The sequence below is a fragment of the Lepus europaeus genome, chromosome 2 (genome assembly GCF_033115175.1).
Source record: "Lepus europaeus isolate LE1 chromosome 2, mLepTim1.pri, whole genome shotgun sequence".
Lineage (NCBI taxonomy): Eukaryota > Metazoa > Chordata > Mammalia > Lagomorpha > Leporidae > Lepus > Lepus europaeus.
This window is the reverse complement of record NC_084828.1, coordinates 78546284-78572067: the sequence shown is the minus strand read 5'-3', so window position 1 is coordinate 78572067 and position 25784 is coordinate 78546284. Positions and strand designations below refer to the sequence as shown.

The window sequence follows — 25784 nt, the reverse complement described above, 5'->3', positions numbered from 1 at the left end:
AAGCACCTGGTTCCTGGCTTTGGATTAGCTCAGCTCTGGCCATTGTGGTCATTTGGGGAGTGAACCAGCGAATGGAAGACCCCCACCCCCTGCCTCTGCCTCTCTGTAACTCTGCCTTTCAAATACTAAATAAATCAATCTTTTAAAAAAAAGAAATAACATTAGTTTGGGGGGAAAATAGTAATTTCTACAGATGATAATAAATGAGTAATAATTGAACAAATAATTTATTTGAAAAGGAATGTATCTTTATTGATGATTATATGTATTAATAAGGATCATTAATCAATAGCCGGTGCATGGAATCAAACCGCTTTGGGAACATGCTACTGGAAGCCTATCAGTTCGTCGTTCTTGCTTTTGTCAATCTGGTAAGCAGAAAGAACCAAATCCTGATTTTGTCCAGGAAGAGGTTTGAATATTTTCATGTGAATATAACGGTCTTCACCTACTCGGACCTGAAAGGTATAAAAAAGAAAAAGAAGCTTCATTCATCTGGGTGTATCAACGCAGCAGTTGACTTCACCAAAACAATGTTTCGAGACCCAGGCCCACATTCTTAGACTCTGCTTCCAAAATCCACTGCCTTATTGCATGAGAGAAAGGCAGGCTAATGGCACGGCAGGAGCACAGGTCCCAGGGTGATTTTACTGTATTTTTTATTATAATCTGGCACAAGGGATAGTCCAAGGTTATGTTCTATTTTCACAAGATGTGCAGGGCAAGAGAACGAATGACAACCTATAATTTGATGACTCCGTTTTTCTGACTCTCAAATTGGAACACTCTCTGCCACATAGTTTGACACCAGAGAGGAACGTCAGAATTGCCTTGGCAAATCTGGGATGGATCGGGGCCTACTTCATGAAGTAGCCCCCGAGGAGCAGTGAAGTGCAAGGGTCTCGGCGCAAAGTAGTTGCCGGGAAAGCAGAAAGGGCGGATTAGGCTTTTATCCAGGACCTGGAGAACTTACGGCAAGAATTTCTGTTTGGATTCTTGTTTGAGACAGACGTTTTCGTCTCATAATATTTATCATGACTTGATGTCCTTTCTTTTCCTAATTTTAACAAATGTTGTTTATGAAATACTTACTATGAGTCATCACTAAGATGAGCACTTTATGGTACCAAGTATAACCAATTAAAAGCACCTGTTTTGTGCTTGGAACACGCATCATCTTTGCAAATCTGACCAGCAGCAGCACAGTGAGTACTAAGCTTCAGACTCTCTGGGTCCAAATCCTGGTTCTGCTATGACCAGGGAACTTCAGAAAGTTTGGGGAAAACCAAAATTAAAAGATAAGCTTAGGGGCTGGCGCTGTGGCATAGCGGGTAAAGCCGCTGCCTGCAGTGCCGCATCCCATATGGCTGCTCCACTTCCGATCCAGTTCTCTGCTGTGGCCTGGGAAAGCAGTAGAAGATGGCCCAAGTCTTGGGCTCCTGCACCTACATGGGAGACCTGGAAGAAGCTCCTGACTCCTGGCTTCAGATTGGCGCAGCTCTGGCCATTGTGGCTATCTGGGGAGTGAACCAATGGAACCTCTCTCTCTGTGTAACTCTGAATTTCAAATAAATAAATAAATAAATAAATCTTTTCAAAAAAAGATAAGCTTATTTTGATATGAAAAAGTTGTGAAATCCAGGCATAGGATTTTCATAAATCACATTTTTCCACAAAGAGTTTGAAAACCCCTCACACACTTATATTCTCTTTTTAGTTAACTTTACCTCCTATAGGCTTCTTTTTCTCGTTAGTAACCCAAGATAAGTGATCACACCTATAGATGATCTGTGAGGATTAAATGAGATAGCACACGCCCAGCTCAGAGCTTTGGAACAGCGCCTGGTACATTGCAAGTGCTTATATATTTATTCCTCACCAGCAAGTTATTTACACCTGTTGTGCAGCTGAGGGAGCCCAGACTCAGAGAAGAGGAGGGGCTTCATCGACAGGTGCTGACTAACAGAACAGATCAAACAAGGGCTCAACCCCAGGGCCGCTGGAACATCAAAGCCTGTAGTCCTTCCATTCTCCCACCCCGCTTCTTGGCAGGAACCCAAGATCCAGAGAGACTGTCATGTCACTAGCAAGACCTTAAATCAGCACAGTGGCTCAGGGCAAAGGGACCAGCACCCAGACTGCCAGGTAGTAAAGGGGGCACCTGAGGCCAGAGGCTACAGTCCAGCAGGAGAAGCTTGATAGCAGGAGGAAGGGAAGATGTGAGAGAGAAAGAGAGAGAGAGAGAGAGAGAGAGAGAGAGAGAGAGAGAGAGAGAGAGAGAGAAGCAGTTGGTTAAGACCAGGGCCACAGGGCAGTCAGAGGAAGAGCTTTCTGGAATTCTTTTCTGATGAGTGTTTTACTAAATTGTCAGGGGGTTAATAATATGTGAAGCTTATGCATTTGGATTAATTTTAAGTTATTAAACTGGTCCCAGTTGTGATGGGCTGTTTATCTGGACAGGATCAGTTTTACCTGGGAAATTCTCTTTTCTCGCTGTGAAGAACAGCAAGTTATGAAAGGTGGAAAACACCGCGGTGGCTATCTCATGACAGAGCGGGGTCTCAGTCATGTGTATCTCCCCAGGGGACAAGAGCCGACTGGGCAGGACTGAGCTGCAATCGGCATAACGTCCTCTCTCCGAGCCAGCTGGCTGCACTTGCTTTGTTTCTGTGCTGAAAAACTGCAAACTTTACCTCTTCTGTAGTTAACTGTTTGAGAAGAAAAACAAACTGCTCTCATCCAATGGATAAGTAAATACACCTGAATGCATGCTACTTTTATCATCATCTTTTTAATACTTTTTCTTTAAGATTTTATTTATATATTTGAAAGTCAGTGCTACACAGAGAGAGGAGAAGGGGAGAGAGAGAGAGAGAGAAAGAGGGAGAGGGAGAGGGAGAGGGAGAGAGAGAGGTCTTCCATCTGATGGTTCTCTCCCCAATTGGCTGCAACAACTGGAGCTGCGCTGATACAAAGCCAGGAGCCAGGAGCCTCCGCAGGGTCTCCCACGCAGGTTCAGGGACCTGAGGTCTTGAGCCTTCTTCCACTGCTTTCCTGGGCCACAGCAGAGAGCTGGATCAGAAGTGGAACAGCCAGGACTAGAACCGCTGCCCATATAGGATGCCAGCACCTCAGGCCAGGGTGTTAGCCCACTGCGCCACAGCATCGGCCCCATCTTTTTATTACTTAAGAACAAAAATGGCTCTCAAGTACCTACGATGGACTTGTTGAATTGGTTCCCTCTAAATAAAGTCAAAAGAATTTTCTTCAATTAGAATGGGTTGGTGCATGATTTAATTTTTGATAGATCTATAAAATTATTTTTAAATATATAAAGTTCTTCACTACTTTATCGCCAGAGTGCCACAAGATGAATCTACTTGAGTTGCAAAAAAAAAAAAAAAAAAAAAAAAAGTTAAATTACATTAATGAAAAATGTACTTAGAGGACAAAAATGGGGGCAGCAATCTGGTAGAGCAGTTAAGGTGTACCTCACCATGTATCAGAGGGCCTGGCTGCTGGTCCCAGCTCTACTTCCAATCTCAGCTTCCTGCTAATGTGCACTTTGGGTGCAGCAGGCAATGGCTCGAGTACTTTGGTCTCTGCTTCTCATGTAGGAGACCCACATCAAGTTCTCAGCTCCTGGCTTCAGCCTAGCCTCGCACTGCCTCTTTCAGGCATTTGCCAAGTGACCCAATGGCTAGAAGATCTCTTTGCTTCTGTCTGTATCTGCCTCTCTGTTTCTCTGTTTTTTCAAATACATAAAAATTAAATAAAGAGCACAAATAGTTTACATTGGGTCTGTTGCTGTGGCATAGTGGATAAAGCTGCTGCCTGAAGCACTAGCATCTCACATGGGCACCAGTTCAAGTCCCATCTGCTCTACTTCTGATCCAGCTCCCTGCTAATGACCTGGGAAGCAGTGAAAGATGGCCCAAGTCCCTGGGCCCCTGCACCCATGAAGGAGTCCTGGATGAAGCTCCTGGCTCCTGGCTTCTGCCTGGTTGAGCCCAGGCTGTTGCAGCCATTTGGGGGGTGAACCAGCAAATGGAAGATATCTCTCTCTCTCTCTCTCTCTCTCTCTCTCTCTGCCTCTCCTTATCTCTCTGTGTAACTCTGACTTTCAAATAAATAAATAAATAAATAAATCTTTTAAAAAAATAAATTCACAAGAAAAATATAGCATAAATAGAATATCATCTGCCAAACTTGAGAGTCTACTACCTGGAAATTATCACAGTAGGCATCTTAGTTTTAGGACAATCAGAAGGAACAAATTATACGGTAGGAGAAACGGAACTTCACATCAAATTATAAATACAGTATTTTTTAGTGTTAAGGTGGATGCTGAATGCTAACCTTCACGTAGTAATTTATTCCAGCAACTACTTGAGTTTTGTACTCCACAGCTTCAAATTCTTCATAACTCTCATTTGTTTCTTTTTCAAGCTGTGTTTTAAACTTAAAAAGAGAAAAGAGGAAACAAATTACCAAAGTTGTATTGCGCTCTATTATGTGATTTACAAACTTGGGGATCTCGTGCTCCTAAATGTCCTCAAAGATGGTGCTGAGGTCTGTGAGCCATTGTTAGTATTTCAACAGAAAACACCTATTTTAAGGCAACGTGGGTTAAACGGTCAAATGTTGTTGTATTAGGCTGTATACATCAATTCAGTATAGCAAGGCAATCTAGTAACATTTTGACTGTTAAAGCTCTTACAGTTATGTACACCTTCAATTGCTAAAACACAGGACAGCATTACCTCCTACTAATTTTACATTTTTGGAAATAATTTCATACTTAGGTTGCAAAAATAGTATACTGAATCTTCTCATAGCACTCCTACAGTAACAACCAAAACCAGGAACTTAACATGGCGTAGTATGACTGTTAAGTAATCTATCAGTCTCACTAGAATTTTACCAATTGTCCCCAGAATGTCCCTTTTCTGGCCCAGGATTCCATTGAGGACCCTACATTGCATTCAGTTGTCATGTCTCCTTCCTCTCCTCCACTCTGGGTTAGTTCCTAGGTCTTTGTTGTTCATGACCTTCACACTTTTGAAGAACACTGGCTTGTTAATCTGCAGCATGTTGGTTTGGGTTTATCTGATCTCTTAGGACAGCATGAGAGGTTTTGGTTAGGACAGCAGGAAAGTGATACGCTCGTAGTGTGTTATTCCAGGAGCTACACATTTCATAACTGGTGATGCTTGTTCAGGTCACTATCTAGGATGTCTGCCAACTTTCTCCATTGTAGAGTCACCACATCTTCTCCTTGGAAATTAATGCAACTCCTGTGAGGAGACACTCTCAGGTTTTGCAGCTATCCTGTTCCACGTCATACCTTCATTTGCTAATTTCAGCATTCATTGATGGTTGTTGTTTATAATTTTTTTCTGTGGTGTTTGCCACATGGTAATATTTTAAATTTTCTATAATTCTTTCTACATTTTTTAAAGACTTGTTTTATTTATTTGAAAGAGTTACAGAGAGAGAGAGAGAAAGAGAGAGAGAGTGCACTTCCATCTGTTGATTCACTCCCCAGATGGCTGCAACGGCTGGAGCTGAGCCAGTCCAAAGCCAGGAGCCAGGAGCTTCTTCTGGGTCACCCAGACAGGTGCAGGGCCCAAGCACTTGGGCCATCCCCCACTGCTTTCCCAGGCAGATTAGCAGAGAGCTGGAATGGAAGTGGAACAGCCAGGATTTGAATCGGTGCCCATTGGGATGCCAGCGCAGCAGGCTGAGGCTTTAGCCCACTGCACCACATTGCTGGCCCCTAATTCCTTCTACATTTAATTGGAATTCTACAGGGCCAACACTGTGGCATAGTAGGTTAAGCCTCCACTTGCAGTGCCAGCATCCCATAAGGACACTGGTTTGAGTCCTGGCTGCTCCACTTCTGATCCAGCTCTCTGCTAACTACCTGGGAAAGCAGTGGAGAATGGCTCCAGTGCTTGGGTCCCTGCACCCACATAAGAGATCTGGAAGAAGCTCCTGGCTCCAGGCTTTGTATTAGCCCAGCTCTGGCCATTTCTTTTTCATTCTTTCTTTCTTTCTTTTCTTTTTTTTTTTTTTTTGACAGGCAGAGTTAGACAGTGAGAGAGACGGAGAGAAAGGTCTTCCTTTTCCATTGGTTCACCCCCAAAATGGCCACCACTGCCAGCATACTGCGCATATCCGAAGCCAGGAGCCAGGTGCTTCCTCCTGGTCTCCCATGTGGGTGCAGGGCCCAAGCACTTGGGCCATCCTCCACTGCCTTCCCAGGCCACAGCAGAGAGCTGGACTGGAAGAGGAGCAACCGGGACAGAACCGACGCCCCAACCGGGACTAGAACCCAGAGTGCCGGCAGCACAGGCTGAAGATTAGCAAAGTGAGCTGTGGCGCCGGCCCTCCGTTCATTTTTTAAATCTTTAAAAAGTTGGAATTCTATCTAAGGAAGACCTATATGGTCTCTATTTATTTACCTATATGTTCTCTATTTATTTATTCAATTGTTTGTTAATATAGCTCATTGATATTTCTTTTACTCTATGGGTTATAATTCATTACTCTTTATTTTGTCACTCAAACTGTCCTAGATTTGGCCACTGGCATACCATCAAGCTGGTGCCCATTGACTTTTCAATGTGCTTCCATCATTTGATACACACTTACTTCATTTTTGGAACTACCATATATTGCAGGCTTACCTTGAAATTTCCCTTCCTCCAACCTGGAATTAACCATTTCTCCAAGGAGTCCTGGCTCCTTTTATTTGAGGATGGCATTTAGGATCCAAGATTTGGGCTCTGTGTCTTCTCAGTGTTATTAGATGTCATTGTCCCTAGGATCACCAGGTGGAAAGTGCTGTGAAATATATGTATTTATACTGACACACACATGTACACATCTTTATCTGAGTGTGTTTGAATATATGTAATGTATGTGTATACTTATATATGTATTCATATATGTGTATTAATATGATACATTATATCTATCATGTATGATATATTTGTATTCTTCTGATTAAAAATCTATCGAGATTCTAATCTACAGGATTCACTTAGCTCTGGTCTTTTCCTTCTTTGTAATTCCCTTCTCAAACACCAAGAAAGAAGCCTGGCTCTCATTATTCACAATATATTGCCTTATTTGTTCAGATCCAGCCTACAGATAAAATAGTATCAGAATTGTTAATCTATGTCCCTGTGAAAAATACATTTATAACCCAGAGTGCAGGCTTGGTGCACACTTCTTACAAAGAGCCTGTGGTTACATTGTATGCACTCAGATCATCCAGGATGATCTTCCCAGCTCAGAGCCTTAAGTTACTTGCAGGTAAAGTCCCTTTGGCTCTTCAAGGTCACGTGTCCACAGGGCACAGGGTAGGGTGTGCAAACCTTGGGAGGGTCGTCATTCCGTCCTCCACAAGAGGAGGTGCCTTTAGAGGCCAGCGTTCCCAGAGGAGGAGAAGGGAGCCAGAGAGTCCCTTACGCAATTTGTAAACTTCACTGAGTCCACCAGTTTCGGTGCTTGTGCTTCCCTCCCCCGTCCATCGGGTCTGATAGGTCAGCATCTGCCGTGCTGTCTCCGACTCAGTTCTGCCAAGGACAGAGCTCAGCCTTGTGGCAGGGGTAGGGGGTAAGAGCTCCTCTCCCGAGTTGGAAGATGGTGAGCCGGAAGGAATCTGGGGGCAGATCCAATTTGTTCCTTGGATCTGTACAACCTACCTCACTTCTGTCTTCAGAGCTTCTGGTGTTGCTAATGCGCAAGCTGTTTCAAAAGTTCTGCAGAGTGTACCTGGGAGCGTCTGGCTTAGACTTTCCCCTCGTGGGCTTGGGGCCTCTCTGCACGGCTCAGTTCTTGCCCATGGTGTTTTCCGTCCTCCGAAACTTTGCTGATGCTTCTGCCGTGGTGTTTACCCACCTCTTTGCTTGGGTCCCTGCCACATGTCCCCCAGTCTCTTCCTGTCCTCCAAAGGGAGCAGGAGGGAACCGTGCGTTCAGCGTCCCGTTTCCTGAGAAGTTGCCGCTGTGCCCATCACACAAGCGCTTCAGGTGCATCCGGATTCAATCAGCCTTCAGGGCACCCAGGGTTTCCCCAGGCCGTCTGGGCCTGCCCAGCAGTGCACAGTTTGGGCACCGGAATTGTTTCCCACGACCTACGCATCTGCAAACTCAGCGCCATTTTGAGGGGCCGCTCTGTGGGCCACCACCCGTTTCTCTGGCTGCCATGGGAATAGACAGAAAGTGCCTGCCTGCCTCAGATGGAAAATGCAGCTCTAGCGTGAGGAAAGGGAGAAGACAGATCGTGAGAACAAAACGGTTGCGGGGCGAGGGAGTGTAGGTAAGATGCGGGTAGGCAGCGATGTGCGGAGAGAAGCGAGTGAGCGCAGGTTCCTGCGTCAGGCCCCCCTCTGCAACCCATCCTGAGCTTTCCGAGGCGGTGGGGCGGGGGCAGCCAGGCACGGTGGCTAAGAGCTCAGTGGAAAGGGTTAACCGCTACACCTCTCAGAACTGATTCATTTCATCCTCATTTTACAAATGATCCTGAGACTAAGAGGAGCGCATGACTGCTTCAGTGGGAAAATGACCCGCATAATTATCTCAGAGCCCTTGCCTGATACCCTGTCTGGCCTTTAATGTACCTTCTGGCTTTCGGTTCCTTGGCCATGGTTATTGTTAGCGTTTATCACAAGTTTTTATTTTATTGTCTTAGAAACACAGCCACATCTGTAACCTTTCCGCTACATATGTGCAGTCTACGAGTCCAGAATTTTCCATGAGAGGACTGGTGTGCTGGTTTATTTCCCCAGGTGCACTGGCGCCCGTCAGATTGTGCCTTGATTGTTGGTTCGCTAGGCTTGCAACTCACAGCCTCCTCCCTCTTTCCCTTCAACCAGATTTCCGCTGTTGAACGCTGCACGCTGTGAGACCACAGAGTGGTGAGATCTGAGCTAGCAGCTGGGCAAGGGGTAGAGGAGCACACAGTGAAACCTGATGTTTCAGAGGGCTAAGAGCGTCTCAGGATGGGCACTGGCAGGAGGAAGTCAGCTAGGAACAGTGGTCGAGCCTGGTGGTGAACAGACACACCTGGCACTCAAAGCACTTGGCGTTCCCCTTTCTCGGTCTGTGTGTGGCTGGCTGAGGAGCTGGAGGGAACAGTGTGGGCTTGTCGTTTGGTCCGCAGCCAGGAGAAGGGAACTACCAGGGAGAAGCACCTGGGAAAACCCACTGATCCCAGAGCTGCTCCTTCAGGTCTTCCTGGTAAGTTGCTAGTCCCCTGGGCTCTGAGGATTTGAGCCACCTGGCACCCAACACCCAGGCATTCCCTCTAACCACATCAGTCTGCAGAAACCCGGGGGGCTGTGCATAACTTAAGAGAGAATGGACAGATGATAATGGTGGCATTGTGGAGAGGCCATATCTGGGGGAAATTTTTACAGAAAAATGAAGGAGAGTTTGGTAGGGCTGGTAAGGTGGGACTTGTGGACATTTGTCATGTGACAGTGGCTTGAAGGAAGGGGACCCCAGGATGAAGAAATGAAGTTCCCTGAGAGAGGAAGGGCTGGCTGAAGAGACGGGGACAGAGCCTGAGACTGGGAGGAGAGACAGTAGGGACATGTTCTTCCCAGAGCCCCGCACTCTCCTAAGAAGGGAGGCGTCCTCCTAGTGGGGGCGTGGGCAATGGGCGGGGCTGAACAACCGATGGGAGAGGAGGCATGGGCCCACCTCTGGGGGACATCTGGAAAACATCCAACAGGGTTTCTGATAACCCCAGGGGCCTGTAGTGGTTGCTTGGCATGAATCTGTAGATTTGTGATGGGGCGGGGTTTGCTGTGGCTCTGTGTCTTCCTTGAGCAGTGCTGTCCCTGGAGCAGAAGAAGCTGGAGAGGCAGTGCTGGCTGTGGGGGCCACCTCTGATTGAGGATTGCAATGCCAGGAGTTCCCGGGTCCTGGGAGTCCAGGTGGAGCAGTGCGCAAACCATGTGTCATGGGGCCCAGTCTGGTGAGTGGGCCTCGGCATGTCCTGATGAAGAAGGGAGCGTAAGTGCTCCAGGACTCTGGGGCAGCAGAACAGCAGGTTTTTTTGGGTGTGGGGCAGTGGGAGAGGCGGCTGAGCTGTGGTTAAGAGAGGGCAACACCAATGTGTGGACGGGGTGAGTGACAGCCATGACATGCTAGGCTCCAGGGTGTGCCCAGGATGGTATGTAGATACGGTGTTTGTGCAGTGTCTTGGCCAACAAAATCATGCTGTGTGTGTGTTTGCCAGGAATGGTATTCAGCAATCAGCTTTACGACCTGTCGTGTGTGTGTGTGGGGTGTGTGTGTGTGTGCATGCTTGTATGTGTGTGTCATGGCCCTTACTTCTAAAAATAATGATTGAAATAACATTTCTTCACATAAACATACTCAGAATTCCCATCCAATGGATATCTGTGTAGGGTGTAAGATAATGGATCACCAATAATGACCCTGAGGTCTTTGCTCTTTAGCCTACTCGTTTAATCAGCCGTCACTACACACACACACTATGGCTTTTCATGGCTGTGGTCCTCTTTTTTTTTTTTTTTTTAAATCTCTCTTACCTCCAGTGAGTTTTGTAAATTTCCTGGAGGGCAGGGACCATGTTATATTCCTGTTCCCCTCCAGAGTGATTCACACTGTATCGTTTACATCATTCATGTTTTAAGAAAGCTTTCCTTAGGGAAGAGCTAAGCAATGACCTCAGCTAACACAGACAATCTCGGAAGAGGGGGCTTCTTCCAAGTGCCCTCTGCACCCAAGTGCCTGTAGTAGCCCTCAGTGCATGGAACCAGCGCCACCCACCCAGCTTGTTTTCTACCAGATGGGGAAGCTCTTTCCTTCTGCCCTCAAAAATATGCGTATCTTCTCAACCCCAGACCCTGTGTTTGCCCTTCTTGCATTCCACTAGGAAGCTCCTACATAAGGACAGAGAAAGTTGATAAACACCTGCTTTTCTAAGAACACTTGCAGTGCAAAATTTCTTTTTTAAACTTATTTGAGAGAGAGAGAGAGAAAGGGAGCTCCCATCTGCGGGTTCACTCCCAAATGCCCACAATGAAGGTGGTGTGTGGGGGAGCCTAAGCTGGGGGCCTGGAATTCAGTCTGGATCCCGGACATGGATTGCAGGAACCTAGCTTCTTGGGCTACCGCCTGCTACTTCTCAGGGTCTGTATTAACAGGAAGCTGGAACTAGGAACTGGAGCTGGGACTCAAAGGGGTCCTACTCAATGTCTTAAATGCCAAGTCAAATGCCCAGCCCCAAGAATACTTGCATTTTAACAAGTAACTAGAAAAATAGAAATGGATTCAGAAATCAACAGTAAAAACTACAAAGTAAAGGACTGGTGGTGGAGGTGTTCCTGGGATCCCGGCAATCACAGTGGGCACGTGATCACCAACGCCTTACCCATTTGCCTAGCCCTGTGTGGGGACCTACCCTGTTCTAGAACCTTGGAGAAAGAGCTGATTCCATTTCCTCACCTATGAAGCGTTTCTAAGGATGCCTGCCCTATGGGGTTGTTCGTTGGGCAATAAATGGTTTAATCAATGTGAAATTGCTTCCTAAACTAAGAAGCGCTCACTGGCTTTGCCTCTTATTCCCAGCACGTCATAGGAATTCCCCTGAGGACAGCTGAGCGCTAACTGGGAGTTCAGCATCTGGGGAGCTGAAGCACCGCACAGCAAGTCCTGAAAAGTAAGGAGATATGATAACGAACCACTAATGTCCTTCCTGGTCCACAACCTATGATTATGAACAAGCATGTAGGGTTGGCTCTGAGGTGTAGTGGGTAAAGCCGCCGCCTGCAGTGCCGGCATCCCATATGGGTGACGGTTCGAGTCCCAGTTGCTCTGATCCAGCTCTCTGCTATGGCCTGGGAAAGCAGTGGATGATGGCCTAAATGCTTGGGCCCCTGTACCCATGTGGGAGACCTGGAAGAAGCTCTTGGCTCCTGGCTTTGGATCGGTGCAGCTCTGGCCATTATGGCCAATTGGGGATTGAACCAGCGGATGGAAGACCTCTCTCTCTCTGCCTCTCCTTCTCTCTTTGTGTAACTCTGACTTTCAAATAAAATAAATAAATCTTTTTTTAAAAAAGAAAAAAGCATGTAATTGGATATCACTTTATATTATGTTCAGATATCTTGACTTCCCCAAGCACACTGTAAATTTCCTGGAGGCAGGGGCATATCTTACGCCCTTCTGCAGCTTCTATAATAGTTAGCATGAAGGAGACACTCAAGAAATGCCTGTAGCAGGAAGCAAGTCACTGGCGTGCTCTTCTCACATGGACTTGAATGTGAGGCTTGCGCTTGCGCAGACAGGACAAATCGGCCACGCTGTCCCCCGTCAACCAGTTTCCCCTACCTCACCAGACTTCTCTGTATTCTGCCGCTGTGTGGCAGGAAGGGCGAGAATCTGGGCGAAGGCTAGGTTCCTAACCAGGTGGCTCCTAACCTCTGAATCCTCATTTCATCGACTGAAACTGGACATAACGCTTCCCTGCCCACCCCAGGGGTTAAGAAGATCGAATGAGAGATTGAGTGGAAGTCAAGGTTTTTAACACGGCACAGCACCTCTCTGGGGTGAAGCAGCTTCTTGCTAGTATCCAACTCTCACTACAGCTGTCTGACAAAGTTGGAGCCTGAAGCAACACAGCAAGAAACACACATGCTAATCAGTTTTATAATTTAAGATGTGGCTCACAGGTAGGTGTTATTAATGCAAGACCTTCTAGCTGCTGCTGCTTCTTTTTCTTTTTTTTTTTTTTTTAATTATTCTTGCTAACCAGGTGACAGGCTTTTAAAAACCCATTAAAATCTCCTAGTCATCGGCCGGCGCCGCGGCTCAATAGGCTAATCCTCCGCCTTGCGGTGCCGGCACACCGGGTTCTAGTCCCGGTCGGGGCACCGATCCTGTCCCGGTTGCCCCTCTTCCAGGCCAGCTCTCTGCTGTGGCCAGGGAGTGCAGTGGAGGATGGCCCAAGTCCTTGGGCTCTGCACCCCATGGGAGACCAGAATAAGCACCTGGCTCCTGCCATCGGATCAGCGCAGTGCGCCGGCCGCAGCGCGCCTACCGCGGCGGCCATTGGAGGGTGAACCAACGGCAAAAGGAAGACCTTTCTCTCTGTCTCTCTCTCACTGTCCACTCTGCCTGTCAAAAAAAAAAAAAAAATCTCCTAGTCATCAATATTTTAAGTCTCTATTTCCCCCTATCCCTCTGTAGCTCCAAATCCCCGGAAAGTCAGATGAATTTTTTCAGGATCAGGGCTGATAGCAGGCAAAAATTTGAAGAAAGCCATTGTGATGCCTCACCTAGGCAAGCATTTTTATGCACATTATCTCATCTCATCTGCACAGCTCTGAGATTAAAAGGCCAGAGGTGTGGGCTTCATTTTACAAGTGGAATGAACGCTTTTATTTTGACACCCTGGTTTTTAAAAGCCCCAGGTCCCACAGTCCTTGTAGGACAGCACGTATCTCTGGTCCTGCAGGCAAGGGAGTTCATAGTTAGCAGCTGCCGCATCCCCTGGGAGTCTGGCAAACATGCAGACCCTTAGGCCACCCAGACCTCCTGAATCAGAATCTTTTATCAAAACCTGCAGGGGACTCCTGTCCAGAACACTGATCTGATACAGGGACCCAAATGAAGTCAGTAATGGATCAGTATCTCCTCTAAGAACAAACATCTTCAAGGCAGTTATTAAAAACAAACCAACAAAACTCTTGAAAATATTTAGCCCCAAAGAAGGAGTAGTAGAATCTCAGGCACCTGGCTCCTCAGAGACACAGCATCCCACCATTTCCACTCCCATCTTGTTTTCAAGCAGTGGATAGAAAGGGGTTTAAGAGAGAGAAAACAAGAGGGAATGCTACAAGAAAATAAGGCAACAAACTACAAACCTATATTAGCCACTTACATGTTTTTCTCCTTCATAAAATATGGACTATAACACGTTTTTATTATATAGGTGATTGATAGCTAATAAAACAGCACTTAGAAAAACATGTTAGCTTGCTAAACACATTGAGTGCTGTTTTTCCCACAGTTAATTTGGCTGCTTAGAACTTGGCGGAGTCACCATAGACTGTGTCCCTTCTCTTCTACTCCAGCCACCTTCTACTTACTACCCAACTAGAGCAGCATCTCTGTGGGCAGATTGCAGGATGAAGATAAGTGGATTGCCTTTACAATATGGTTCTTCCTCTAGAACATTATAAAAAAATCTCCCTGCAGAGCAAAGTCGACGTCATCAAATTGTTAACAAGCTTAGGCTTTCATTATGTGTTGGCTTCATGAGATTGGCAAAGCTTTTTTCAGAAACTGAATTAGTAATTCTAGAATCAGACATTGTAAGGCTTTAGAGAAGACCCAATACCAAGTCTGCCTTTGCAAACAGGAAGCAGAGACCCTGAGAAGGAATGTGACTTGCTCCAGGTCTCAAGTTCGCAGACTTCAGATTTACTCAAGGCCTCATCGGACAAGCTCAGTTTTCCAATTTTGGTGGTAAGAAAACCTGAACAAAACCACACATTTCCCCATGTTCTGGCTTTCATATTTACCCACAGCCTTCCCACAGGGCCAACCTGTGGGACAAGACTGTGGGTCAAACTTTTTCCTGAAACGCATCAACTCACCTTGTTAACCATCTCCTGGATTTCTGGAGTGGCAGGTTTGGCCTCAGTTAAGCCTCCAGGTATCATTTTGGCTAATTGCTTCTCTGCCGAGCAGGTTGCTGGAACCCAAGTGTTCAGGTTAGGTGGAGTCTCGGGTTTTTAAAAGGTGTTCACAAGCTCCGCCTCTCCAGGAAGACCAAAGGAGGTCACACGCTCATCTCTTCTACGAAGAAGCAGCAAAGGAAAATGACTCGCTTCAGGGCAAGTCTGGCTGCATCTTCAACAGAATATGGAAGTAGACTTTGGAAGAATGGGGGCGTTGGACTGGGATCAACAAAGACTTGTGTGCTGAAGTGGTACACAACCGGCACCCAAAGTCCCTGCATTCTCTTGCCAATGGTTTCATCCTGTTGCGTAGTCAGAAGTGTGAAATCTGAAACCACAGCCACAATTTCCCAATGTTAAGACCTCGCCTACAAAATTTTATCTTGAAATTAAGAAGAATGCAAGGCTGACTGGTTAGAATTGACTTGACTTCATACAGAAAGTAAAAGGATCTCTCTGGGTGACCTTGGCTGCATACTTTAGAAATGTTTAAATTACAGAAAAATACAAAGAGTAACATAACAAGCATCTATATTTATGTCATTTAGAATGGAACCTTCTAGCACTTCGTGATGTCGTCGTCATCTTCTTCTTCTTCTTCTTTTTGTAGATGCTTTTAAGAAATAAAATATTACAGGTGTGGAGGAAGCTTCGAAGTCTGGTCCAACCTTGCCCTCCACAGAGGTAAATGACACTGGAAGTCTGGTATTCTACTGGACCAGTTTTATACTCTTAGGTAGGTGTTATAAATTTTTTGCTTAAATTGTGTGCTAAATCTATATTCTATCTTATGCTCATTGTCTACTCAATATGATTTGGAGTCTCTCCAAGTTGAGGTGCAGATCGGTCCAGTTCATGTCCTTTAACTGCTACATGCTGCTCTCCACTAGACCTGTTCATTCTTTTTTTTTTTTTTTTTTTTTTTGACAGGCAGAGTGGACAGTGAGAGAGAGAGAGACAGAGAGAAAGGTCTTCCTTTTGCCGTTGGTTCACCCTCCAATGGCCGCCGCGGTAGCGCGCTGCGGCCGGCGCACCGCGCTGATCCGATGGCAGGAGCCAGGTGCCTATCCTGGTCTCCCATGGGGTACAGGGCCCAAGGACTTGGGCCATCCTCCACTGCACTCCCTGGCCACAGCAGAGAGCTGGCCTGGAAGAGGGGCAACCGGGACAGGATCGGTGCCCCAACCGGGACTAGAACCCGGTGTGCCGGCGCCGCAAGGCGGAGGATTAGCCTAGTGAGCCGCGGCGCCGGCTAGACCTGTTCATTCTAATTGTGGTTCTCTGTCAGTGAAGATTTGGTTCTTTCAAATGTTTCACACTTATAGATGACATTACATATTCCCCTTTTTGTACATAAGTGAGGGCTTCTGTGGGCAACTTGTCTAGAAGCAAAATCACTATGCTGTTTCAATATTTACTTGTGGTGTTTTATTCAGTGTTGGAAATATGTAATCCATACACATGTCAAAAGTGCTCTACAGGAACCCAAGGGCTTATAACAATAATGAAGTCTTCATTCATCCTCGCCTCGGCTGCCAGTCTATTCTACAGACTACCAATGCCTTCTTATGTTTCCTTCAAAGACATAATCTATGATACAAATACATAAATAATTAACTATGAACACCCACACAGGGCACTTCAACAAGTTCTTGCAAAAATGGAATCAAAAGATAATGCCCATTTTCCATGAACTTTTGAAGACTCCTCATACACATATCTGTGTGTATATATACACATTTAAGCATACATATATATGTATATGTATATATGTATGTATATTTTTCTTGTATATAAATGGCACCCTACTACATAAACTCTTTTGATAAACTCTTTTCCCTAACAATGCATTTTAGAGATTGTTGTCTACTATTACACAGAGGGGTGCTTCATTATTTTTTATAACTTTTATTTAATAAATATAGATTTCCAAAGTACAACTTTTGGATTATAGCGGCCTTTCCTTCTTAACCTCCCTCCTACCCATCCTGTCTCCCACTCCCTCTCCCATCCCATTCTTCATTAAGATTCATTTTCAATTATCTTTATATACAGAAGATCAACTTAGTATATACTAAGTAAAGATTTCAACAGTTTGCAGGGTGCTGCATTCTTTATGATATTGGGCAGGTGCTTGGCAAATCCCTGGAGCTGGTGTCTTGCTGGCTAACCTAGGGGATGCTGGGCAAGTGGCTCTCCATTCTGAATGCCTTCATGCCCTTTGTTGAGAAGAATAGCTAATGTGGATGGCAAGGTGCTCCCTCAAGAGGCCACAAGTCGTCTGAATTCTGGCTCAGTGTTCAGAGACCACTGGCTCTGACCACAGACAACCTGCCACAGTCACATCAGGTTCTGTTCATCTGTGTGTGGCCTTCCCAAGTCAAGACCTTTCATAGCCAGACCCACAGCTTTTACTGAGGGCACAGTTTGTTTCGACTCCCTTGCTTACTTCCTAGTCCAGGACATTTGTATCCAGCATCCCTAGTGGTGGGGAATGGGTAAGCAGCAAGTCTTCTGTTCTTTCGTGTGTCTATGCTCTCTTACTTTAAGCTCTTCTCTCTTGATTCTCGAGAACTTTTTGAGAAGTAAACACTGTTTCCAAAGCAAATATTACTTTTGTCTTTTAATTGTTAAGTTGAATAGTCACTTATTTTTAAAATACCTTTAAGATTAGTAGCACACTCAGCAATATAGGTGAGCGTTCAGGTGAAGAGAAGGCATTTGAGGAGCAACCAGGGGCTGGAGACTTCTCTCTGTCAGAGTCTGTCTGTTTCTGCTTTTCGAATAAATAAAATCAATAAACAGAAAGTCTTTGAAAGTGAAAGAGAGAAACACAAAGAGCTGTAGATGTCTCATTCCATTTGCGTGAAACTCTAGAAGAAACAAAATTACAGTGAGAAAAAGTGGATCAAGACGTTGTAGAGATGGGGGTGAGGGAAGGCGTAGGTGCAAAGGGGAAGGAGGCAGTGGTTATGCCTGGATACAGCCACTAAAACCCGTCAGCTCCGCCCCTGAGATGGGTGGGGAAGCAATGCTACCTTTGGAAAACTTCCGTATTCCGGATCATGCTCTTACCCTGACCCCTCTAACGTTCTCAGGAGACTCTGAACAACCACCGAGTCCGCGCATTGCCTTGAATGGATGAGGGCCCTGTTTGGGGTGTGTGCTCACGGGGAGGACCCCGTCACTCCTCCTGGCTGTCCCCACAGTGAAGGGCAGAGAGCAGGTAGGGCCGATGGAGGACGGATTGTGGCGACGGCTTACACCTTGGTTCTTGGGTCAGCGAGGCCAGTGAGAACTGTGAGTGCTACAGAAATGGTTTGTGCTTTCGGAGGATAAACTTGGAAGCAATGTGTAGGCAGGCGTAAACACCAGCCGACTGTTGGCTCCTGCTATAGGCTCAACACATTTCAGTGTACTTGGTCACCCAAGTGGGGGATGTCCCCTCTCCTCCCGCCCGCATACACATACACTGACTAGGAGTCCTACAATTCAGTTCAATTCTGATACTAAGCAGAGTTGGCATTAGACATCACGGGTTAAGGGCAGAATTCTACGAGACCTCTCCTTGGCCTCCTACATTCAGATGCCAATCATAAGTCCCAGGTTGTACCCGGTAGGTACTTCTGACGGACCCGCTGTAATTGGAGTTCTCACAGCCCCTTCATTAGGTTATAATCTGCTAGGATGGCTCTAGGGCTCAGGGTTCCACATTTGCCAGTTTATTATTTAATAAATGATGTAGATGAACAGCCGGGAAGAGGTGCACACTGGGTTCTGGAAGGGTCCCGAGTTTAGACTCTGGAAGGTCCCTGTCCTGTGGAGTTGGTCTGGGGGGCTCCACCTCCCGGCATGTAAATGTGTTCACCAGCCCAGAAACGCCCCAAACCCCACAGTTCAGCGATTTTTATGGCAGTTTCATCACTAAGGTGGAATCCACTAGGTCTCTAGTCCCTCCCCCTTCCCAAAGGATGCCCGTGGGGTGGGGCTGAGAGTTCCAAGCTTTTCATCAAGGCTTGGTCTTTGTGTTGACTAGGCCGATGTCCAAGAGCCCACCAGGAGTTGCCTCATCACAACAAAAGACACGCCTACCCTGAGAATATCCAAGGGATTGGAGGCTGGCTTTCTGGAACCAGGGTCAAAGACCAAACATCAGAACAAAGAATTCTGCTAGCATCCCTACTGCTCAGTGAATTGAGGGCTTGGGGTCTTTATGCCAGGAACTAAAGATGAAGACCAATTTATAGATATATATGTATATATATATATATATATATATATATATAAAACATATATATGTCATAATATCACAGCTGGACTGGAGGAGAAGATTCTGGAGAAAGATTGGTTGGGAAGTTGTCATTGGAACAACAAAAAGTTAAAGAGAACTTGACTCAAAGTTGTGACCAATGGACTGGGGAGGAATGGGACAGCATGACAATTTTATCAGTAATATAGTAGTGGGAAAAGGACAAGAAAAAGGAAGTTGGATGGCTGACAGACATTTTCTGGGGGGGTGACCTGGAAGATAATTGTATTATTAGTAAAATTCAGGAATACAGGAGAAGAGCAGGCTTAAGCAAGGGATGCAATGAGGAAAGTACAACAATATAATTGGCAAAAGAAAAACCACCTCTCCTCTTCCAGGACAATGCTGGGGAGAGTGATCTTTGCAAAACAATGTGATCCAGGCCTTAGTACTGTAGTGTAGAAATGAGAAATAATGGACCTTGATATTCCAGTAGCTTTAGTGATAAAAATTTAATTTTAATCATATTTCATAAAAGGCCTTGAGAAGTAAAAAAAATGCCACATTGGCCATTACCATTTTTGGTGAAGCTGAAGACAGGAGGTTGGAAAACATTAACAGACCACCGACCTTTGAGGTGCAAAGGATTAGAAGCAGTGATGTGTAGCAAAGGTCTTATTTAACTTGAATATATTTTATCTCAGTATATTGTCAACAATAGCTTCAGTTCTGTCCTGCTACTTTACTATGAAGTGCAAAGATCTTTCCCATAATAAATTCGACTACCATCAAATATATTTTCTCAATTATGCTCTAGAACAGACTCTTTTAGTATCGTGAGTCATAATCTCTGAGAAGAAATTTCATTTTCTTGATGAAATATTTGGGAAATGTTCTGAAGAACTTTAATGGAATTAAGATTTAATCTGGGAACCTAGTTATTTTCTCATAAAATAATAGAGTTTTTCTCTTATAAAGTGCCTAATTTTAACTTTCTATATTTTCTACATGATTACAGATGAAGCAATTTATTACTGCTCAAATAAAATGTTTACATAATTGTGTATTCAACTAAATGCAATTGTAAAAACTGCTATCTCAAAATGATTTGTAGGTAAAGCAGGGGAGTAAATAACTAAATCTTTAAGAAATGGTTTGCTCTCATAAACTTCCTCACTAACGTTGGTGTTCAGAAATGATACCCCAAAGTATGGAGCTTTGGCATGCTGAATACTTGCAACTAAAAGACATTGAAAGGGACTCCAAAGCCATACCTTTCTGGCCTTTTCCTGACTTTCTCCTGCCCCTCCGTTTCCCCCCAAGCAGGCCACAGAAGCGAAGAATTCCCCTTCTTCAAGGCAGACCATAGGAATCAGAGCCCCTTTCCTCCAATGACAGCCATAAAACCTAGAAATGTACTCTAACCTTCCCTTGCCTTTCCTGCTTGCCCTGAAGAGGCAGGAGGCCAGGCAGCTGAGCTTCGCAGTCGGGACGCTGCTGCAGTGACTCGGGATTGAGGCTGTCAAGATCTGGACCAGAGGCAGCAGCTTGGGCTGTGAGCCGTGAGCCATTCTCTGTCTGGCCGTAGCTGTGGGGTGGAATCACCCTGCCCTGTGCTGACGCCTCCTCCCGCAGTCTCCTGCCCCGCTGCCCAGCTGCTCAGTCCAGAGGGCAAAGCTGTGCTTTGCTTTCTTAAAATTGCCAAACCCAACCCATCAGAAAATTCTGCCTTTTCTTGCACAAAAAGTCTCATGTGTTCCTTGTTCTCCACACAGCAATCAGAGGGAGTTTTCAAGCACCAATTAAATGGTATTCAACCACTGGATAAATTCCTCTGGTATCTTCCCACTGACTTGAGGAAACAAATCCCGGGCTCCTTACCACGGACTGATGCGCCTTGCGTGATTCAGTCTTTGCCTAACTCTACAACGTCAAGCCATGATGCTTTCCCCTTGATGCATTCTGGGTGTGCCGGCCTCATTTGGTTCCACCGAGGCAGGCCAAGCTCTTCTGCACCTCGGACCTGGACCCTTGATGCTTTGTGGGCCAGGAGTGCTCTTTCCAGGTTCTCCTCCAAGCCTTCGTATCCGTCACTTCTCAGTGGAAATGTCCTAGTCCAAGAGAAGAATTCTCCTGCCCGCCCCAAGTCTCTACTCACAGTAGCTCTGTTCACAACAGCTTCAACACCATTCACTGCCTGTGCTTTTTGGGGTTATTTTTGTACTCTTTGTTGCTTAGAAATAATTGCTGTATCCCTATAGCCTGGGACAATGCTTGGCAGATGGTAGACATTCAGTAAGTGTCTATTGAGTGAATAAATAATTGGCTATTTACTTATCTTTCTCCTCCATTAGGCTGTAAGGCGCACTGGCTGTCCTCTTCCTCTCTGTTACCTTGTGCTTACCACTCCCCAGCCACTGGACAAAGGTATGCACCCAAACTCTCCATCCGGAATGGGTCATGTGGCTCCTCAACTTTATCTAGTGATGCAACCTGGGAACTGGGGATGTCTTGGGGTCCCTGGGAGAGAGCAGCAACGAGGAACAGAGGACCAGAGGATACAGGAATGAGGCACCGACTCCCACTCCTGCATTAACTGGAGTATCACTTCTTTTTCTTCTAAACTGTGATCTGATTTAAAAATTAGTCAAGGGGCAGACGGTTAGTCCAACAGCTAAGATGCACTGGTTAGCACCCAGCTGTGGCTCCTGACTTCAGCTTCCTGCCACTGCAGACCTAGGAGGCAGTGGTGATGGTTCCAGGACTTGGATGCCTGCCAACCATGTGGGAGACCTGAATGGCATTCTTGGCTCCTGGCTTTGGCCTTGCCCTTCCTTGGCTGTTGTGGATATTTGAGGAGTGACCCAGCAGGTGGGAGCTCTTTCTGTCTCTCTGCCTCTCAAAACAAACAAAACAAAAGTTGTTTTTTTGTTTTGTTTTGTTTTAATTAGTTGTCTGGGGCCAGTGCTGTGGCACAGTAGGTTGAACCTCTGCTTGCGGTGCTTGAATCCCATGTGGGCTCCAGTTTGTGTCCCAGCTGCTCCTCTTCCGATCCAGCTCTCTGCTAATGGACCTGGGAAAGCAGTGGAGGATAGCCCAGATCCTTGGGCCCCTGCACCCACGTGGGAGACCCGGAGAAAGCGCCTGGCTCCTGGCTTCGGATCGGCAAAGCTCTGGCCATTGCGGCCATTTGGGGAATAAACCAGCGGATGGAAGACCTCTCTCTTTGCCTCCACCTCTTTCTATCTGTAAATCTGCCTCTCAAACAAACAAATAAAATCTTTTAAAAAAATGAGTTGTCTACAGCTCTCCCTAATTTTTTTAAAAATAATCACGGATTGAAACTAGGCCCTTCTTACACATGAGGATGCTGAATGCAGGAGAGACAAAGTGTCTTGCTCATGGTCACATACAGTCATGGCAGAGCTGGGCTGGGGACCAATGCCCCCCAACACATGTGGTGCTCTCAGGCCTGGCCAGAGGCTGACAATGGGCTGAGACACAGTTCTGGCTTTGTGTGCACACTGTGAGAGCAGAAGGACACTCAGCCTCCCTCATGGATCTTGGGGCACAGACAAGACCCTGGGGGACTCCAATCGCCCTTTTGCCTATCAGTCAGCATTGGAGGTTGGGCACCTGCTGAGACAGAGTTCTGAACTGCTACTCCCATGAGCAGGTTCACGTGAGCTTGGTGGGAAGCTCCACCCCCCCATCCCCTCCACGAGTCAAGGTGAGCATGTCCAGGACATAATGGGCCAGTGCGTAGCGATTGCTGTCCCCACAGATGGGCTCTCACTGGGGAATTCGGAGGTGAGAATAAGCAGCAGCTTGCATTGGATTGATACGTATGTTCAAATCTGGGTTGGTTTCAACTGGTGAGCAAAGTCTGCCTACAAGTCGGTCGTGTAGACCCTCTGAAATGCCACTGCGTGGTGACCTCCAGGGCAGCCATCAAAGCCCGTTTAACCCACGAGTCAGCTGTCTTGTCCAGGAAACGTCATCATTGGGTAAACCTATGGTTATTGACTGCTTAGCCCACCGGCTTTCCGATGGACTTGTCTGTTCAGAGAGGAAGAGGAACACATGAAAAATGCCTGCTGGGGCCGGCGTTGGGGCACAGCAGGTTAAGCCACTATTTGTGATGCCAACAGCTCAGATTGGAACATCAGTTTGAGTCCCAGCTACTTCCCTTCCAATCTAGCTCCCTGCTAACGCACCTGGGAAAGCAGTCGAAGATGGTCAAAGTGCTTGGGCCCCTGCCACCCACTCCTGGCTCCTGTCTTTGACCTGGCCCAGTGCTGGCCATTGCGGCCATTTGAGGAGTGAACCAGTGGACAGAAGATCTCTGTCTTTCCCACCCTCTGTCACTCTGCCTTTCAAATAAATGAGTCTTTAAAAATGCCTTTAATCACAGCACAGGAAGTGTCTACACTGGGACCAACTCTGTCTGGAGAGCTGGAGAAAGAATTTGAGAAGAGGAGACACTTGGGGTGGGCCTCGGAGGATGAGTGGCATTGCTTTCCAGCTCTTTTGTGTTTCTCTGTTACTCTTAAATTTTTTTTAAAAAAATTACAGCTTTACTGCAGTATAACTGACTTAAACTACATATTTAAAATGTTCAGTTGCATAACTATTTTTTTTTTTGACAGGCAGAGTGGACAGTGAGAGAGAGAGAGACAGAGGGAAAGGTCTTCCTTTGCCGTTGGTTCACTCTCCAATGGCCGCCGCGGCCCATGCGCCGCAGCCGGCGCACCGTGCTGGGCCGAAGGCAGGAGCCAGGTGCTTCTCCTGGTCTTCCATGGGGTGCAGGGCCCAAACACTTGGGCCATCCTCCACTGCACTCCCGGGCCACAGCAGAGAACTGGCCTGGAAGAGGGGCAACTGGGACAGAATCCGGTGCCCTGACCGGGACTAGAACCCGGTGTGCCAGCGCCGCTAGGCAGAGATTAGCCTGTTGAGCCACGGCGCCCACCCAGTTGCATAACTCTTGACATATATGTAAATACAGACATATGTGGATACCACAATCACTTCCAAGTTTCTTCATTCCTTGTTGTAATCACCAACACCCCCTCCCCTGCCTCAGCCCAGGCTCTGTACACCCTCCTTCCCCAAGGGACCACTAATCTACTGACCATCACTAGTCAAAAAGTTTATTTATCATGGGGTCGGTGCTGTGGTGCAGCAGGTTAATGCCCTGGCCTGAAGCGCCGGCATCCCATATGGGCGCTGGTTCGAGACCCAGCTGCTCCACTTCCGATCCAGCTCTCTGCTATGGCCTGGGAAAGCAGTAGAAGATGGCCCAAGTCCTTGGGCCCCTGCACCCGCATGGGAGACCCGGTAGAAGCTGTTGGCTTTGGATCGGCACAGTTCTGGCCATTGTGGCCAATTGGGGAGTGAACTAGCGGATGGAAGACCTCTCTCTCTCTCTCTCTGTGTAACTCTGACTTTCAAATAAATAAATAAATCTTTAACAACAACAAAAACGTTTATTCATCACTTGAGAGGCACACCCACACCCACACACATGTGCACATGCGCGCGCGCACACTCACACACAGAGGGAGAGCGATTGACTCCATTCCGGGGGTTCACTCTGTAAATGCGCACAACAGCTGTTGCCGGAAACCGAGAGCTGGGAACTCCGTCCAGGTCTCCCACGTGGGAGGCAGGGACCCTAGTACTTGAGCCATCACCTGCTGCCTGCCAGGGTCTACAGTTAGGAAAGAGGAGTCAGAAGCCAGAGTCTGGACTTGAACGCTGATGTGGGACACAGGTGCGTTAACTGGTGTCTTAACTGCCAGCGCAGATGCCCACCTAGCTCCGTGTTCTTTATATGAATGGCATCATACAGTGTGGCCTCTCTTTTTGTGTGGCTTCTTTCACCTGACAGTTATTTTGAGAGTTATATAATTCGTCTATATTAGTGCAAGTATTAATACTATTGTTGAGTAGGATTTTGTCAAAGTGTATCAGTATACCCCAGTGTATCTTTTCACCTGCTGATGAACATTTGGGTTGTTTTCAGTTTTGGGTTATTAAAGTAATACTGTTGTAAACATTCCCAAACGATTTTTTTTTTAAGATTTATTTTATTTTTATTTTAAAGGCAGAGATAGACAGAGGTAGAGGCAGACACAGAGAGTTCTCCCATCCACTGGCTCAATGGCTGGGGCTGGGCCAGGCCAAAGCCAGGAGCCAGGAGGATTACAAAGCTCAGGCTTTCCCGGTCATCCTCAGAGCAGACCAAGGCCCTGCAGGGGACAGAGGAGCCAGCCTCTGGAGAGGGGCTGGGGCAGGTGTGGGCTGAGGGCTCCAGTATCAGAGCTGGGACCAATGGGTGTCTGATCAGGGCCAGGCCTGGGCTGTGACTTGTGAAGAAGAGGAGGAGGAAGGCGAGGAAGGCTCCGTGGAGAGTAAGGGGCATACAGGTGTGCCAGCCCCTCTCCAGGGGTGCCTCATGTTAGAAATACACACAAGAGCTTGCGAGGTGGTTGGTGGGTGGCTGCCTGGGCCCACTTGCAGGCATCCGGGGTCGGGGGCACTCCCGGGACTAGGATCTCTGCTCCAGCCAGCTTCTATACACAAGACCCCTGGACTCCAGTTTTATACAATCCCTCCACCCCCACATTCCTGCAGAGGTTTTCAAACGTACCTGGAGAGGCGCTGAAGGTTTCTTTTTCTTTTCTTTTTTTTGACAGGCAGAGCGGACAGTGAGAGAGAGAGACAGAGAGAAAGGTCTTCCTTTGCCGTCGGAGCCGGGCGCTGAAGGTTTCCCAGAGCTCCCCTGACGGCGGCCGGGGG

At 46.8% G+C, this 25784-nt stretch overlaps 1 protein-coding gene across 1 annotated transcript; it reads right to left on the bottom strand.

Moving 5' to 3' along the window:
• Nucleotides 1-285: 285 nt before the first annotated feature.
• CSTA (cystatin A) lies at nt 286-25784 on the bottom strand. The gene is made up of 5 exons (XM_062177090.1): nt 25636-25784; nt 17394-17504; nt 14648-14849; nt 4360-4461; nt 286-458 (listed from the first exon to the last, which is right to left on the bottom strand). Exons 3-5 carry the CDS (start codon nt 14711-14713, stop codon nt 327-329), a joined length of 300 nt encoding a protein of 99 aa, XP_062033074.1. The 5' UTR covers nt 14714-14849; nt 17394-17504; nt 25636-25784; the 3' UTR covers nt 286-326.